Genomic DNA, 17,986 nt, shown 5'->3' with positions numbered 1-17,986 from the left:
GGGGCCGTTCTCCAGCTCTGGGGGTTTAAAAGAGAATCGCAGGGTTCCAGCCACAGACCCATTTGCCTCAGGAAGCCAAGCTGGTCTGGATTCCCCACCATGGCTTGGGCACCTCTGCTCCTCGCGCTGTTCACTTACTGCGCAGGTGAGACACTATTACATTCCAAAGTTTCTGAACAAATAGCAGCAGATGTTTTCTTCCAAATCATGCACAGTCCTAAGGAACAGCTCTTCAGTTTGTCAGCACGGTGGGACTTCAGTAGCAGCTAACAGGTCTTGTGTGTACAGGTAATTTATAGTCATTTCTTCTCATTACAGGGTCCAACTCACAGCCCACTCTGACTCAACCACCCTCAGCGTCAGTATCTCTGGGAAACACCGTGAAACTCTCCTGCACCGTCAGCGGTAGCATGAACACAATATTCTGGTATCAACAGAAACCTGGGCAAGCCCCTCGCTTTGTGCTGTACGGTACCACCAGCAGAGGCGATGGGATCCCAGATCGGTTCACTGGTTCCACCTCTGGCAATGTTGGTTATTTAACCGTCACCAATGCCCAAGTAGAAGACGAAGCTGATTATTACTGTACCATGTGGTACAGCAGTGGCAGTGTAACTCACAGTGATAGAGTCAGATGGGGAACTGAGACAAAAACCTCCCTTCCCTCAGCCTGCATTCTGGCACCGATGCTCTGCAGAGTCTGGTTTACAACCGAGGCAGAGGAGAACGTCTTCCCTCCGTGTATGTCCAGGTGGGCTCCGGTTCCCATCCCAGTAAGTGAGGGGAGGTGGGAATGTAGCTATGTTAGTGGCACTGGGGAAGAGGCATATGCCATCTTCACTGAAGACCACAGCAGCACAGAAGACCACCTGGGCAACAGGATGTGAAGGTCTTTGGAGCTGGCAGATGGGATGTTCTGAGCACTGAGCTGGCCAGCAGAGCACTCAGGGCATGTTCCTCCTCAGAAGCCAGAAATCCAGCTGTCAAGTGACCTTTCTTCTCACACTCAGCCTGGGAGGTGTTATCTGAGCGTGCCCATGACCAGAGCTAGTCTTCAATTCATGCAGAGCGTGTTCTCAGCCAGGGCACTCCTGGCATCCCTCACAGGAAGCATCAGCCATGCCCAAATGCAACATCTCCCCTTTCTGATTAAAAACCAGCCCCATGGTGCATTGCTAAGTGCATGTCCATTGTGATGGGCTTCACCCCCATCTCCTGCAAGGTGAGCGAATGCACCCAGCGAGTCACGCTCTGCCCCTGGGCAGGTGAGGAGCCACTTGGCTCCCGGGCTGAGGAGGTGGAGCTAAGCCATAAGAAGCAGACTGAAGGGGCTCAGTTGCAAGAGAGATAGCAGAGGAGGCAGGTCTCTGGCAGGGAGAAGCTCAGAGCCAGGGTTTAACTGGAGGATAAAGCGGGGAAGCAGCTCCAGGGGCAGGGTTGGATCTTACAGGGGTAACCCTGAGATCGGATTTTTGAAGCAGACCGAAGGGGCAAAGGAATTAGGCAGATTCATTCTCACATGTTCATGATACTTTGGGAGGGGCTTGAACTTTGTGACTTGGCCTGAGGCACAGGAGGTCCAGGCCAGAGACAGACAGACAGTAGAGGGCCTGGGAACCAAAGATACCAGAGACGTTGCACCTGGATGCAGGGTGCACTCCGAGGATGAGGGTGCCCCACCACATATTGGAGCCGGAAATGGGGTTGTGGGGACCCCCAGACTGCCTTGGGGGGATGGACGGGGGTGGGGGGGAGACAAACAGACTCAGGCTCTGTTTCTCCTTTGGGGAACATGGAGGGTGTAGTCCGCCCACTGGCAGCCCAACACTGCAGCAACAACAGTGAGACATGCCACAGGCTCAGCAGAAACATTTCCTGCCATGCCCAGGGAAATGGACCTCAGGGACCCAGGTAGTTTTGAGAGAAGAAAATTCTGCCAGACCAGTGCCCAGCTGGGCAAAATTAGGCCCAGGTGACAAATCAGAGGTGTTTTGAGAGGGCAACGAGCACAGCAGGATGGGGCAGAATCCTCCTGGGCAGCTCAAGTTTCCCATTTCTGTTGGGTGAAGCTCACGGGAGCTACCGAGCTCTGTCCAATGAGCAGGGCGCAGTCCTATGGAGCGGTAGAAGAAGCCATTGTGGATAGGCTGGGGTTGAGCCCGGAAGTAGCTGTCACCAGTTCAGGCCAGAGCCTTTCCCCTGGGCGTGCCCTAGCACAATGTTTATGAGCTCTGGTAACACGATGGCTGGAGCCTGACACAAACTCCTTAGACAAGGCCGTGGATCTTGTACTCTTAGGGCCATTCCCACGGGTCTTATGACTGGAGCCCAAAGCTGGGTCTGGAGGTTTTGACCAACTTCCACTGATGAGGCCATGGCGAGGGCAGAGGCCCCTACATGGAAGCTGATAATGCTGAACCACCCAACCAAAGGGTTAGTTCAAGGGGACTGTTCTGAGGGGGAAAAAATAATAATAAGAGATATACCTATCTCCTAGAACTGGAAGGGACACAAAGGTCACTGTGTCCAGCCCCTGCCTTCACTAGCAAGAACAAGTACTGATTTTTGCCCCAGCTCCCTAAGTGGCCCCCTCAAGGGATGAGCTCACACTCCTGGGTTTAGCAGGCCACTGCTCAACACACTGAGCTATCCCTCCCTGACTGTGGCAGGGTGAGGGGGACATATGGGGAGAGAAATTCAAAGGCAATCTGGTACCTAATGGAACGGAGAAGGTAGCAGCACCTGGGTCATCACGGGATAAACACCCAGAAATCAGTCAGGAGAACACAGTTGTGTGTTTCTAGGGTGGTCAGACGGGTTCGCTCAGAAAGGACTGCCCACCTATGGAGTGAGAGTAGTGCAGTGAGATTCAGAGCCCAAACGGCTGGGTGTTAGATCCCACAGCCCAGGCATTTCACACACAAGAACAAAGCCAGGGTAGGAAAGGAACAGATCCTGCCCATGTTACGAACAGCACCATGAGGAATGGCCAAGACTGTGAAATGACCAGGATAAACAAGACACAGAAGGGGCTCCCCCTGGTGGGACCCAAAGAGAGCAACCGAGTAGTAAAGACCCCACCACTCACCCTAGTTCTGCTATAGGCGTATCAGACAAGTCACGGGAGATCCCAAGTCCAAGCTATTCCTAAAGTAAATATGAGCCCAGAGGCACTAATTGAACTAATTGGGGGGACACAATAACATGCAGCCACACTCATAAATGGTAAACTGGATTGTAGGTAGCTGGGACTTGTCATGAATCTCTCCTTAAACCCCAGAGACTGGAGAGAATAAAATGGGATTTGAGATGCACCTGGATTTTCCCCATCTGCGCTTCTGCAGATGGGTGACATAGTTCAGTTATGACTGGGCACTTGTATCATGAATTGTTTACAATGGAATGAAGCAACTGTTTAATACATCCACCACCAGTGTCACATTCCTCCCAGCCCGCTTAACCCCCGTGTGTCACACTTCACAAACCTCCCGTTCATCTGCCATGAAACCTCCTCCCCTTCAGCGGGGCCCCGCGGTGGCTCAGCAGCCTCATCCCCCTGGGTTTTGTTCTCCCAGCTGGCAGCCTGCAGCACTGAGTTCAGAACAAACCCCAACCATGCCAGGGCCTTTCACCCCTAACTGTTACCAAATAAACGTTCTCTCTCTTCCCTAGCCGGGGGAGCTACAATCACTGTCCCACCACTGCTGAGGGGCTGGGGAAACAGGGAATCCACACCCATGGCAACTTATAGAAAAATGCCAAGCTGGCTTGATACAGACCTGATACAAACCTCAGCAAATCAGTAACAGGATTCGTCCCTTGAGAGATTGTCCCTGTCAGTCATTGTGTTTGGGCCCCATCTTATTGGGGTCTACAAAATATTAGCCCAAAACACAAAAGGGAGATGGCTGAAAAGAACACAAGACTCAAAAAGGCTTAACAGAAAGTAACTAACCAGCAGTGATCAATAGGAGGGAAGCACACACTCAGATCAGGAGCTGTTTGGAGTTGGGCTGGGGGGGTGGAGCAAAGAACACTAATGAGAACGCCCCTGGTGCATACAAACTCTACAGCAGCAGCCAGTGAGCAGGGAGCAGATTTGCATGAAGGAGCCGTTCTCCAGCTCTGGGGGTTTAAATGAGATTTGGAGGGTCCCAGCCACAGACCCGTTTGCCTCAGGAAGCCGAGATCGTCTGGATTCCCACCATGGCCTGGGCCCCTCTGCTCCTCACGCTGCTCACTTACTGCTCTGGTAAGGGGTGGTGTTTCTGATCTCAGATTTATTTAAAAGGATTTTTCACTGAATTCCTCTATATTCCTGATTCCCAGACTCCTGGCTCAGCAGGAAATGTGCAGGCGTTAACTCCAAGCCATGATGATCATGCAGCATTTTCTATTTCTTTCCAGGTTCCCTCTCCCAGTTTACTCTGACTCAGCAGCCCTCAGTATCAGTGTCGATTGGCAACACAGTTAAACTCGCCTGCACCATTAGCAGTGGAACCACATTTGGAAGTGTTGTGTGGTACCAGCAGAAAGATGGGAACAGACCGAGATACCTTCTGAGATACAAGACTGACTCTGACAAGCACCAGGGCTCTGGGGTCCCCAGTCGCTTTGCTGGTTCCAAAGACGCCTCTAATACCATCGGCTACTTAACCATCACCAGCGTCCAGGCAGAGGATGAGGCTGACTATTACTGTGGTGCATGGAGCAGTGGTGTTGCTGCTGCACAGTGACACAGCCAAATGGGGAACTCAGGCACAAACCTGCTCTTCCTTCCTCCAAGGCTGCACAAGCCTATCATGTGTCAGTGCTAAGTTATGATCATTCATCCAGTCTGGGAGCACTGAGGTGTCCCCATGTGTTGTCCCACTCCCCTGTGATGGCAGCTCACTAACTCGATCAAGCTCTGGAAATTTAAGGCAAAGTCTTTGTCCCAAAGAATTGACCAGCAGTTTTATCATCTCTTCCGTGGGAACAGGATTTGACCCCCCGGCACACCCCGTACAGCCTGGCTGCAGCAATTGGATTCAGTTATAATCCTGAAGGAAACATTCCTAAATCCAGTTCCCAGATCCAAGCCATGAAAGGAGGCAGTTTCTGCCTGTTAAATACCAGCTCATTCTTCAGTAAAACTCAAGAGCCCGCAGAGCTGGTGTCAGATCCCAGAGCCCAGGCGTTGCACACACAAGCAGAGCCAGGGTAGGAAAGGGACGGATCTGGCCATGATAAGAACAGCCCCGTTAGTAAAAGCTGAGCCTGCAAAATGGCCTGGTTAAACAAAACACAGAAGCCACCGTGTAGTAAAGACCCCACCACTCACCCCTGTCCTGGTATACTCGTTTCTGACAAGTCACAGGGGTTCCCAAGTCCTAACTATTCCTAAATGTAAAGATTAGCCAGGAGGTGAGTTGGAAGGACACTGTAACACGCAGCCACACTCCAAAATGGCAAACTGGGCTGTAAGTAGCTGGGACCTGTAATGAATCTCTCCTTAAAATCCAGAGATTGAAGAGAATTCAATGAGAAGCTGCTGTAGTGCGGATAGCAACTTGTGGTGCAGCTATGACCCTGGGCACAAGAGGGCGCTGTCTCCCTGCAGGTGTGAACTGTTGGTAATGAAATACAGTAAGTGTTTAACACACATTTACCTTCAGTGGTGTGTGCAACAGGCTGTGGTGATCAGAGAGCTGCATCTGTTCAAACCCTTCCTGCAGACACACTGCGCGGGGGAGGGATGGCACAGAGGGTTAATGGAACGTGGATGCATTGACTTGTGTTGTAGATTTATGAACCTCTTCTCAGCCTTTGACGTCCCTTAATGTAAAATATTAACACGCAAGGGGAGTCTGAAGGCAGCCACACTGATAAGGCTAAAACTGGGCTGCATGGAGCTGGGAACTGGTATGAATGTCTCCTTCAATGCCAGAGACTGGAGAGAACAAAATGGGATTTGAGGTGCACCTGGATTTTCCGCATCTACGCTTCTGCAGAGGGGTGACATGTGGTTCAGTTCTGAAAGGGCACCAGGGGGCGCGGCCCCCTACATTTGTATTGAGAATTATTTCAAAGGGAATAAAATAACGGTTTAACACACATTAGTCTTCAAGAGTCTGGTGCACAGACCATGGTGTTTGTACAGCTGCGTCCTTTCAGATCCCTCATTCAGACGGAGTGGTGGGGGAGGAGTGAGACAAAATCGGGGGCACCCAAATTTACTGATTTAGGTTCATGAACCATTTTTTAATGGAGTTGCTGGGTATTTCTTTGCAGAGTGTTTTTTTTCATTACATGCATTTTAACCAACATTATATTTAATGCTGAACATCTCTGCAAAATGTTGCCCAGGAATGTCCATCAGAGGTGACTGCATCACTGTGATTATTATGTATCTGTATTTCTGTGGCCCCTGGGAGGACAGGTCACGGCCAAGGTCCCCGTTGTGCTGGGCTCTGTACAAACACAAAACACAGAGACGGTCCCGGCTAAAAAGGGAACAATCTCAGTATGAGAGAAGATACAACAGGGGACAACAGATGGGCCTGTGGCTGGCAGAAGGCAGGAATGAGACAATCCTGGCAGCAGGACGGGACGGGTCTCAGCACACCCATGGCCTCACTGCCATCAATTTGTTTCGCGGCGTCATGGCAAAGAAGAGCTGGAGGGAGGGTGGCAGGAGGGGAATGAGTTAGTTCTGGGGGTGTTTTCAGGGCGCATGTCCACGCGTGAGGGACAGCATGGGGGAAGCAGGCCCGGCTGCACTGCAGTGGTGCTGGCAGTGACCCCATCTCCAGGTGCATGTGATAGAAAATATCTGTGTGCCCAGCAATGCAAAGCTTGTCAATTTTTCTCTACACGTCAGATGTGCTGCACTAACATTACGCTAATGACTCCTCCTGGCAGCCCCGTAACGGCCGTTCACAGACCAAAGGCCAAATTCAGAGCTGAGCACCCCTAGCTGTACCCACATGTGACTAACATTCCCTGCCGCGCGCCCGCTGGGTTTGGCCCAGTGAATCCGACTCCACGGGAATGATCCAAGTCTGTTTCTCTGTCACTGTGAGGGGCCAGGAGGACAGAGGAGTAGCTAGACAAGCCAGGGACAAGGGGGCACAAGGAGTTGTTGTAGCATCACCCTCCATTCAGTGGGGATCACGCTTCCCTGTCTGTCCAAAACATTGCGCAGATACCAAGGACAGGATTTAGGACCTGATTTGTAAAAGGATTTAGATGCCTCAAGATGTAACTAGGCACCTTTAAAAATCTGCTCCTTAGCCCTTTGGCTCAAGTTAGAGCATCTCCTGTTCAGCTCTACAGCGCTTCTGTTCAATCCCTGGTGATAATCTAGCTGACAGTCACTACAGAGTGATCGGCACCATGTAATTTTGATGATTGTATCCGTGCAGATAGTTGCAATTGCTGTGTACAGACTAGGAAATGATTTGGTCAGAGAGACTAAATAGTGATCAGATTTACTCTGCTACATGCGCAGCCTGTAAACCTGTGATTTCCCATGACTAAAAATAAACATTTCTCCAAGAACTAGCTCCCTGCACAGGCAGTCACAGAGAACTTGTCAGTCTGTGTGGTGGCACCATCTGTTTGTGTTAAACATTATTTAAGGAGTAGGTTAAAGGAAGGACCCCTTAAAATAAACCTGTTTAAATTTGAATTTGAAATAATAATTGAAAATGTACAAAATTTATAGAGAGGTACTTTTTTTTAAAATAACAAATCTTATTTAAAATGAAGCCTACACTGGAAGTTAAATTTGAAATATGAGTGTCTTTGTTGTTAAAACTGTGGCTTAAGACTTTTTAAAAACCTGCAGCCAATGTATAGGGAGTGGATTTGCATGAAGGGGCCGTTCTCCAGCATTGAGGGTTTAAGAGAGATTTCAGAGGGTCCCACACAGAGACACATTTGCGACAGGAAGCCGAGCTCATCTGGATTCCCCACCATGGCCTGGGCACCTCTGCTCCTCGCGCTGCTCACTTACTGCTCAGGTGAGACACTATTACATTCCAAAGTTTCTGAACAAATAGCAGTAGATGTTTTCTTCCAAATCATGCACAGTCCTAAGGAACAGCTCTTCAGTTTGTCAGCACGGTGGGACTTCAGTAGCAGCTAACAGGTCTTGTGTGCACAGGTAATTTATAGTCATTTCTTCTCATTACAGGGTCCAACTCACAGCCCACTCTGACTCAACCACCCTCAGCGTCAGTATCTCCGGGAAACACCGTGAAACTCTCCTGCACTGTCAGCGGTAGCATGAACACAATATACTGGTATCAACAGAAACCTGGGCAAGCCCCTCGCTTTGTGCTGTACGGTACCACCAGCAGAGGCGATGGGATCCCGGATCGGTTCACTGGTTCCACCTCTGGCAATGTTGGTTATTTAACCGTCACCAATGCCCAAGCAGAAGACGAAGCTGATTATTACTGTAGCATGTGGTACAGCAGTGGTAGCGTAACACACAGTGATAGAGTCAGATGGGGAACTAAGACAAAAACCTCCCTTCCCTCAGCCTGCATTCTGGCACCGATGCTCTGCAGAGTCTGGTTTACAACCGAGGCAGAGGAGAACGTCTTCCCTCCGTGTATGTCCAGGTGGGCTCCGGTTCCCATCCCAGTAAATGAGGGGAGGCGGGAATGTAGCTATGTTAGTGGCACTGGGGAAGAGGCATGTGCCATCTTCACTGAAGACCACAGCAGCAAAGAAGACCACCTGGGCAACAGGATGTGAAGGTCTTTGGAGCTGGCAGATGGGATGTTCTGAGCACTGAGCTGGCCAGCAGAGCACTCAGGGCATGTTCCTCCTCAGAAGCCAGAAATCCAGCTATCAAGTGACCTTTCTTCTCACACTCAGCCTGGGAGGTGTTATCTGAGCGTGCCCATGACCAGAGCTAGTCTTCAATTCATGCAGAGCGTGTTCTCAGCCAGGGCACTCCTGGTGTCCCTCACAGGAAGCATCAGCCATGTCCAAATACAGCATCCCCCTTGTCAAAGCAATCCAGCCCCACAGTGCATTGCTAAGTGCACGTCCATTGTGATGGGCTTCACCCCCATCTCCTGCAAGGCGAGCGAATGCACCCAGCGAGTCACGCTCTGCCCCTGGGCAGGTGAGGAGCCACTTAGCTCCCGGGCTGAGGAGGTGGAGCTAAGCCATAAGAAGCAGACTGAGGGGGTTTAGTTGCAAGAAAGATAACAGAGGAGGCAGGTCTCTGGCAGGGAGAAGCCCAGCTCCAGGGTTTAATTGGAGATAAAGGGGGGAAGCAGCTCCAGGGGCAGGGTTGGCTCTTACAGGGGCAACCCTGAGATCGGATTTTTGAAGCAGCCTGAGGGGACAGAGGAATTAGGCAGATTCATCCTCACATGTTCATGATACCCTGGGAGGGGATTGAACTTTGTGACCTTGCCTGAGGCACAGGAGGTCCAGGCCAGAGACAAACAGGCAGTAGAGGGCCTGGGAACCAAAGATACCAGAGATGTTGCACCTGGATGCAGGGCGCACTCCGAGGATGAGAGTGCCCCACCACATACTGGAGCCGGAAATGGGGTTGCGAGGACCCCCAGACTGCCTTGGGGGGATGGGCGGGGGGGAGACAGACAGACTCAGGCTCTGTTTCTCCTTTGGGGAACATGGAGGGTGTAGTCCCCCCACTGGCAGCCCAACATGGCAGCAACAACAGTGAGACATGCCACAGGCTCAGCAGGAACATTTCCTGCCATGCCCAGGGAAATGAACCTCAGGGACCCAGGTAGTTTTGAGAGAAGAAAATTCTGCCAGACCAGTGCCCAGCTGGGCAAAATTAGGCCCAGCTGACAAATCAGAGGTGTTTTGAGAGGGCAATGAGCACAGCAGGATGGGGCAGAATCCTCCTGGGCAGCTCAAGTTTCCCCTTTCTGTTGGGTGAAGCTCACGGGAGCTACCGAGCTCTGTCCAATGAGCAGGGCGCAGTCCTATGGAGCGGTAGAAGAAGCCATTGTGGATAGGCTGGGGTTGAGCCCGGAAGTAGCTGTCACCAGTTCAGGCCAGAGCCTTTCCCCTGGGCGTGCCCTAGCACAATGTTTATGAGCTCTGGTAACACGATGGCTGGAGCCTGACACAAACTCCTTAGACAAGGCCGTGGATCTTGTACTCTTAGGGCCATTCCCACGGGTCTTATGACTGGAGCCCAAAGCTGGGTCTGGAGGTTTTGACCAACTTCCACTGATGAGGCCATGGCGAGGGCAGAGGCCCCTACATGGAAGCTGATAATGCTGAACCACCCAACCAAAGGGTTAGTTCAAGGGGACTGTTCTGAGGGGGAAAAAATAATAATAAGAGATATACCTATCTCCTAGAACTGGAAGGGACACAAAGGTCACTGTGTCCAGCCCCTGCCTTCACTAGCAAGAACAAGTACTGATTTTTGCCCCAGCTCCCTAAGTGGCCCCCTCAAGGGATGAGCTCACACTCCTGGGTTTAGCAGGCCACTGCTCAACACACTGAGCTATCCCTCCCTGACTGTGGCAGGGTGAGGTGGACATATGGGGAGAGAAATTCAAAGGCAATCTGGTACCTAAAGGAACGGAGAAGGTAGCAGCACCTGGGTCATCACGGGATAAACACCCAGAAATCAGTCAGGAGAACACAGTTGTGTGTTTCTAGGGTGGTCAGACGGGTTCGCTCAGAAAGGACTGCCCACCTATGGAGTGAGAGTAGTGCAGTGAGATTCAGAGCCCAAACGGCTGGGTGTTAGATCCCACAGCCCAGGCATTTCACACACAAGAACAAAGCCAGGGTAGGAAAGGAACAGATCCTGCCCATGTTACGAACAGCACCATGAGGAATGGCCAAGACTGTGAAATGACCAGGATAAACAAGACACAGAAGGGGCTCCCCCTGGTGGGACCACTGAGAGCAACCGAGTAGTAAAGACCCCACCACTCACCCTAGTTCTGCTATAGGCGTATCAGACAAGTCACGGGAGATCCCAAGTCCAAGCTATTCCTAAAGTAAATATGAGCCCAGAGGCACTAATTGAACTAATTGGGGGGACACAATAACATGCAGCCACACTCATAAATGGTAAACTGGATTGTAGGTAGCTGGGACTTGTCATGAATCTCTCCTTAAACCCCAGAGACTGGAGAGAATAAAATGGGATTTGAGATGCACCTGGATTTTCCCCATCTGCGCTTCTGCAGATGGGTGACATAGTTCAGTTATGACTGGGCACTTGTATCATGAATTGTTTACAATGGAATGAAGCAACTGTTTAATACATCCACCACCAGTGTCACATTCCTCCCAGCCCGCTTAACCCCCGTGTGTCACACTTCACAAACCTCCCGTTCATCTGCCATGAAACCTCCTCCCCTTCAGCGGGGCCCCGCGGTGGCTCAGCAGCCTCATCCCCCTGGGTTTTGTTCTCCCAGCTGGCAGCCTGCAGCACTGAGTTCAGAACAAACCCCAACCATGCCAGGGCCTTTCACCCCTAACTGTTACCAAATAAACGTTCTCTCTCTTCCCTAGCTGGGGGAGCTACAATCACTGTCCCACCACTGCTGAGGGGCTGGGGAAACAGGGAATCCACACCCATGGCAACTTATAGAAAAATGCCAAGCTGGCTTGATACAGACCTGATACAAACCTAAGCAAATCAGAAACAGGAATCGTCCCTTGAGAAATTGTCACTGTCAGTCATTGTGTTTGGGCCCCATATTAATGGAGTCTACAAAATATTAGCCCAAAACACAAAAGGGAGAAGGCTGAAAAGAACACAAGACTCAAAAAGGATAAACAGAAAGTAACTAACCAGAAGTGATCAATAGGAGGAAAGCACACACTCAGATCAGGAGCTGTTTGAAGTTGGAAAGGGAGAGGAGAAGAAAAGAACTCTAATAAGAACCCCCCTGGTGCAAACAAACTATACAGAAGCAGCCAGTGAGCAGGGAGCAGATTTGCATGAAGGGGCCGTTCTCCAGCTCTGGAGGTTTAAATGAGATTAGGAGGATCCCAGCCACAGACCCGTTTGCCTCAGGAAGCAGAGATAGTCTGGATTCCCAACAAAGAAAAGGACCCAAAAAAACAAAAAAAAAAAAAATAAAAAAAAAGAAAAGGGAAGCGTTTCTGATCTCAGATTTATTTAAAAGGATTTTTCACTGAATTCCTCTATATTCCTGATTCCCAGACTCCTGGCTCAGCAGGAAATGTGCAGGTGTTAACTCCAAGCCATAATGATCATGCAGCAGTTTCTATTTCTTTCCAGGTTCCCTCTCTCAGTTTACTCTGACTCAGCAGCCCTCAGTATCAGTGTCAATTGGCAACACAGTTAAACTCGCCTGCACCATTAGCAGTGGAACCACATTTGGAAGTGTTGTGTGGTACCAGCAGAAAGATGGGAACAGTCCAAGATACCTTCTGAGATACAAGACTGACTCTGACAAGCACCAGGGCTCTGGGGTCCCCAGTCGCTTTGCTGGTTCCAAAGACGCCTCTAATACCATCGGCTACTTAACCATCACCAGCGTCCAGGCAGAGGATGAGGCTGACTATTACTGTGGTGCATGGAGCAGTGGTGTTGCTGCTGCACAGTGACACAGCCAAATGGGGAACTCAGGCACAAACCTGCTCTTCCCTCCTCCAATGCTGCACGAGATCATCATGTGTCAGCGCTAAATTATGATCATTCACCCAGTCTGGGAGCACTGAGGTGTCCCCATGTGTTGTCCCACTCCCCTGTGATGGCAGCTCACTAACTCGATCAAGCTCTGGAAATTTAAGGCAAAGTCTTTGTCCCACTGAATTGACCAGCAGTTTTATCATCTCCTTCCGTGGGACCAGGATTTGACCCAGCGCTGGCGCTTTCATTTAGGCAGCCTGGGCAATCGCCTAGGGCGCCAGGATTATTGGTGGGCGGCATTTTGCTGGAAGGGGCAGCAGGCGGCTCCGGTGGAGCTGCCGCAGTCGTGCCTGCGGACGGTCAGCTGCTCCCACGGGTCCGGTGGAGCTCCCGCAGGCACCACTGTGGCAGCTCCACCAGAGCTGCAGGACCAGGGCGTGGGGCAGCGAAATTGCCGTGAGCCTAGGGCGCTAAAACCCCTAGCGCCGGTCCTGATTTGACCCCCCCCAATCCCCTCTATAGCCTGGCTGCAGCAATTGGATTCAGTTATAATCCTGAATGAAATATTTCTAAATCCAGTTCCCAGATCCATGCCATGAAAGGAGGCAGTTTCTGCCTGTTAAATACCAGCTCATTCTTCAGTGAGACTCAGAGCCTGAGTGCATGGAGCTGGGAACTCGTATGAATCTCTCCTTCAACGCCAGAGACTGGAGAGAACAAAATGAGATTTGAGGTGCACCTGGATTTTCCGCATCTACGCTTCTGCAGAGGTGTGACATATGGTTCAGTTCTGAAAGGGCACGAGGGGGCGTGGCCCCCTACATTTGTACTGAGAATTATTTCAAAGGGAATAAAGTAACTGTTTAACACACATTAGTCTTTAAGAGTCTGGTGCACAGACCGTGGTGTTTCAACAGCTGCGTCCTTTCAGATCCCTCATTCAGACTGAGTGGTGGGGGCGGAGATGAGACAGGAGGTCCGAGGCACCCAAATGTACCGATTTTGGTTGCACAATTATGAACCATTTCTCACTGTAATTGCTGGATAGTTGTTTGCAAAGTGTTTTTTTTCATTACATGTAATTTAACTGACATTACATTTAATGCTGAATATCTCTGCAAAACGTTGCCCAGGAATGTCCATCAGAGGTGGCTGCATCACTGTGATTATTACATATCTGTATTTCTGTAGCCCCTGGAAGGACAGGTCATGGCCCAGGTCCCCATTGTGCTGGGCTCTATACAAACACAGAACGCAGAGATGGTCCTGGCTAAGGAGGGAACAATCTCAGTATGAGACAAGAGACAACAGGGCGACAGACTGGCCTGTGGGTGATGGAAGGCAGCAATGAGACAATCGTGGCAGCAGGATGGGAAGGGTCTCCGCACACCCATGGCTTCACTGCCGGCAATTTGTTTGTAGGCATCATGGCAAAAGAGAGCTGGAGGGAGGGTGACAAGAGGGGAATGAGTTAGTTCTGGGAGTGTTTCCAGAGCGTGTGTCCATGCGTGAGGAACAGCATAGAATCCTAAAATCATAGAATATCAGGGTTGGAAGGGACCTCAGGAGTCATCTAGTCCAACCCCCTGCTCAAAGTAGGACCAATCCCCGACTAAATGACTCTGGGCATGGAGGAAGCTGGCCTGGCTGCACTGCAGTGGTGGTGGCAGTGACCCCCTCCATGTGCATGTGATAGAAAATATCTGTGTGCACAGCAATGCAAAGCTCGTCCATTGTTCTCTACACGTCAGATGTGCTGCACTAACATTACACTAACGACTCCTCCCAGCAGCCCCGTAACAGCCGCTCACAGACTAAAGGCCAAATTCAGAGCTGAGCACCCCTAGCTGTACCCACATGGAACTGACATCTCCTTTCACCCACCCGCTGGGTTTGGTCCAGTGAATCTCACTCCATGCGAATGATCCAGGTTTGTTTCTCTCTCACTGTGAGGGGCCAGGAGGACAGGGGAGTAGCTAGAAAACCCAGGGAAAAGGGGCCACAGGGAGATGTTGTAGCATCACCCTCCATTCAGTGTGGATCATGCGTTCCTGTCTATCCAGAACAGATACCAAGGACAGGACATAGGACCAGGTTTGTAAAGGGATTTAGATGCCTACAGACGTAACTAAGCACCTTTAAAAATCTGCCCCTTAGCCCTTTGGCTCAAGATAGAACATCTCCTGTTTAGCTCTGCAGCGCTTCTGTTCAATCCCTGGTGATAACATCACTGACATCACTACAGAGTGTTTGGCACCATGTAATATTTATGTTTGGATCCATGCAGATAGTCTGTAGGCAGCAATTGCAACTAAGAAATTATTTGGTCAGAGAGACAAATTAGTGATAAGATTTATTCTGCTACATACGCAAGCAGCTTGTAAAAATGTGATTCCCCATAACTAAAAATAAACATTTCTCCTAGATCTAGCTCCCTGCACAGGAAGTTAGAGAGAACTTGTCAGTCTCTGTGATGGCATCATCTGGTTGTGTTAAATATTATTTATGTTAAAGTAAGGACCCCTTATAATAAATTATACTAGCAAAATCTGTTTCAACTTGAACTTGAAATAATAATTGAAAATGTACAAATTTATAGGGAGGTACTTTTTTTTTAAAAAAAAACTTATTTAAAATAAAGCCTAAACTGGAAGCTATATTTGAAATGTGAGCATCTTTGTATTTGTTAAAACTCAAGATTAAGATTTTAAAAAAACCAGCAGCCAATGTATTGGGAGTGGATTTGCATGAAGGGCCATTCTCCAGCGCTGGAGGTTTAAGAGAGAATCGGAGGGTCCCAGCCACAGACCCGTTTGCCTCAGGAAGCCGAGCTCGTCTGGATTCACCACCATTGTAAAAATGTGATTCCCCATAACTAAAAATAAACATTTCTCCTCACACTGGTCACTTACTGCTCAGGTGAGGGAATTATTTGATTTAGTGACAAAAATATGAAGGACACTTGCAGGTGAGGAGATTTGTCTGTAATGAGCCGGAGTCTTTGTGCTGAGTTTGTTTGTAATGTTGATTTCAGGGGTCAGTTCAGAGCCCGTGGTGACTCAGGAGCCCTCGATATCAGTGACCTCAGGAGTTACTGTCACTCTGTCCTGCAGCCTGAGCACTGGAGCCATCACCAGCAGCAACTATCCATCCTGGTACCAGCAGAAACCTGGCTCTGCTCTCCAGGAGCTTATATACAACACCAATACCAGACCCTCTGTGATCCCTGCCCGGTTTTCTGGGTCCATATCTGGCAACAATGCTGTCCTGACCATCACCTGTGTACAGGCAGAGGATGAGGCCGACTATTCCTGTGCTGTGTATACGGGTAGCAGTGGTAGTGAAAATCATAGTGATCCAGCTAGATGGGGAACTGAGATAAAAACCCACCCTTTTTCCCCTCCAGCCTGGGCTCTGCACTAGCTGCAAAGTTTGTTTCCTCCCTTCAATACATCAGACACTGATTACTCTTTCTTAAGAATTTCAGCCTTTTGCTGTCAGGAGGAGGCGCTGCTCCACCCACTGCCCATTCACTCCCTCTGGAGGTGATGTCAGGCACTGCTATGCTCATTGCTTGGTCTGTCTGGCAGGAACAACTATTCCTGACTTATAGATCCCTGTGTTACAGACCCATCACTACCTGGGTCAAACTGAGAGCAGACAGCCACATGCTCCTTGGGTAAAGAGACACGTCTCCCCTAACACAGTTCCCCCCTGTTACCTCACCAGCTGGACAACATCCAGAGTGTCCTGGAAGTTAGAGGAAACTTCTATCAGATTCCTTAGTCCATTGCAGTTGCCAGGGCTGGATGAAGTGTTCAGATAGAGGGTGCAGCAGATAATACATGATATGAAAATATCTTCTCCCTAGGACCTCCTCCCTGGCCCCATTCCAGCTGCTCTGCAACTTCCCTGGTCCCCTCCAGAAGTTCATTAGTGCCTCCTTGGCCCCTGCTCCTCCTGGCCCTGCAGTCCAGCAAGCCACTGGCCCGTGGCTGTGTCTAGTTCCCCGTTGGCCAGTCTCGGTGCTCAGGTACCACAGTGATGGGTGCAGCATAAGAACCTCAATAGAAAAGTTCATCTGCTGGCTGCAGAGTCAGTGTCCTGCTGCGGGAAAGGCCGGGGCTGTCCTAGCCAAAGCAGGAGTGTGGGTGGCTGTGTCCCAAAGTTCCCCCTCCCATCCATGGAGAGACAGGAGTGCGCCCAGCAGTGGAGCTTAGACATAGAAATACAAGGTCAGATGAACAATCTGAGGGTCAGCTACCAAGAGACCTCCCCTGGCCTGTAATTCTAGACAGAGACTGGCCTAATGTGATGTCCCAGCCCTGTTACATGATGGGTGCTGCTTGGACGAGCTGACCATAGGACGACCCTCACTTGGACACAGGCTCTTGGGCCAGGGGCTCAGAGGCAAGGCCGAGGTGCATGAACTGGAAAGCCTGGGGCAGTGGGTCCAGAGAGTTGGGCAAGAGACACCAAGTCGACTACAGGCCCTGGAGACACAGTTACCGGAGGCAAACCAAGTGCTGGCAGAGGTGAAAGCCTCATTACACACAATAATAGAGGAGGCTGAAAAACCAAATCAAGAACTGATTCGGACAAGACGAGACCTGGTACGAAAACGACTGTTGGCAACAACTCGAGCGGGAACTAGCTGCACTGTTCAACTCTCCTGCACCATCAGCAGTGGGCACCCGATCGCACATGCCACCTGGCACCAGCCGAAAATTGGAAATAATCTAAAATATCTTCTGTGGTATAAATCCAATGCTGTCAAGCACCAGGGTACTGGGGTCCCCAGTCGCTTCTCTGGTTCCAAAGATGCAGCTAATACAACCATCAACAATCACTGATGTCCAAACAGACAATGAGGCTGGTTATTACTGTGCACAGGGAGTGGGGTGCTGCACAGTGATGCAGACAGACAAAGAACTTAGACAAAACCCTTGTGTTCCAGCAGCCCGTATGGCGCATGACTCCGATGTGTATGGGTCTGGGCACAATGATCCTCCCAGGAGATGTGTTGGGGTTTAACTAGGCACATTCCAGTCACCAGTGAGGGGCACTACTAAGGATGATCAGGAACTGCACATTTAAGGCCAAATCTTGGGCCCCGTGACCCAATGGGCATTTGCCCTTTATTGTCCATAGGATGAAGAAGAGACCCTTTATGGAAACTCACTGTGGTACCTAGATCCAGTGATAATCCCAAATAAAACACTCCAGTGCCCTGTTCCCAAGTACATGCCGTGATAGGAGGGAGTCCTGTCCCTTAAATACCAGCTCACCCTGCAGTGCAAACCCAGTCAAATTCAGAGCCTGACTAGCTGGGTGTTAGGTCCCAGGGCCCAGGCATTTCACACACAGAAACCA

General features: G+C 50.2%; 1 protein-coding gene across 1 annotated transcript; it reads left to right on the top strand.

The window, feature by feature from the left end:
* Positions 1–99: 99 nt before the first annotated feature.
* Positions 100–4,736, top strand: LOC142045850 (uncharacterized). Its single transcript, XM_075060081.1, has 4 exons — positions 100–145; positions 319–773; positions 4,165–4,252; positions 4,408–4,736. Exons 1-4 carry the CDS (start codon positions 100–102, stop codon positions 4,734–4,736), a joined length of 918 nt encoding a protein of 305 aa, XP_074916182.1.
* Positions 4,737–17,986: the final 13,250 nt, after the last annotated feature.

Source organism: Chelonoidis abingdonii, chromosome 22 (genome assembly GCF_003597395.2).
Source record: "Chelonoidis abingdonii isolate Lonesome George chromosome 22, CheloAbing_2.0, whole genome shotgun sequence".
In the NCBI taxonomy this organism is placed as follows: domain Eukaryota; kingdom Metazoa; phylum Chordata; order Testudines; family Testudinidae; genus Chelonoidis; species Chelonoidis abingdonii.
This window is presented reverse-complemented; position numbering and strand designations above follow the sequence as displayed.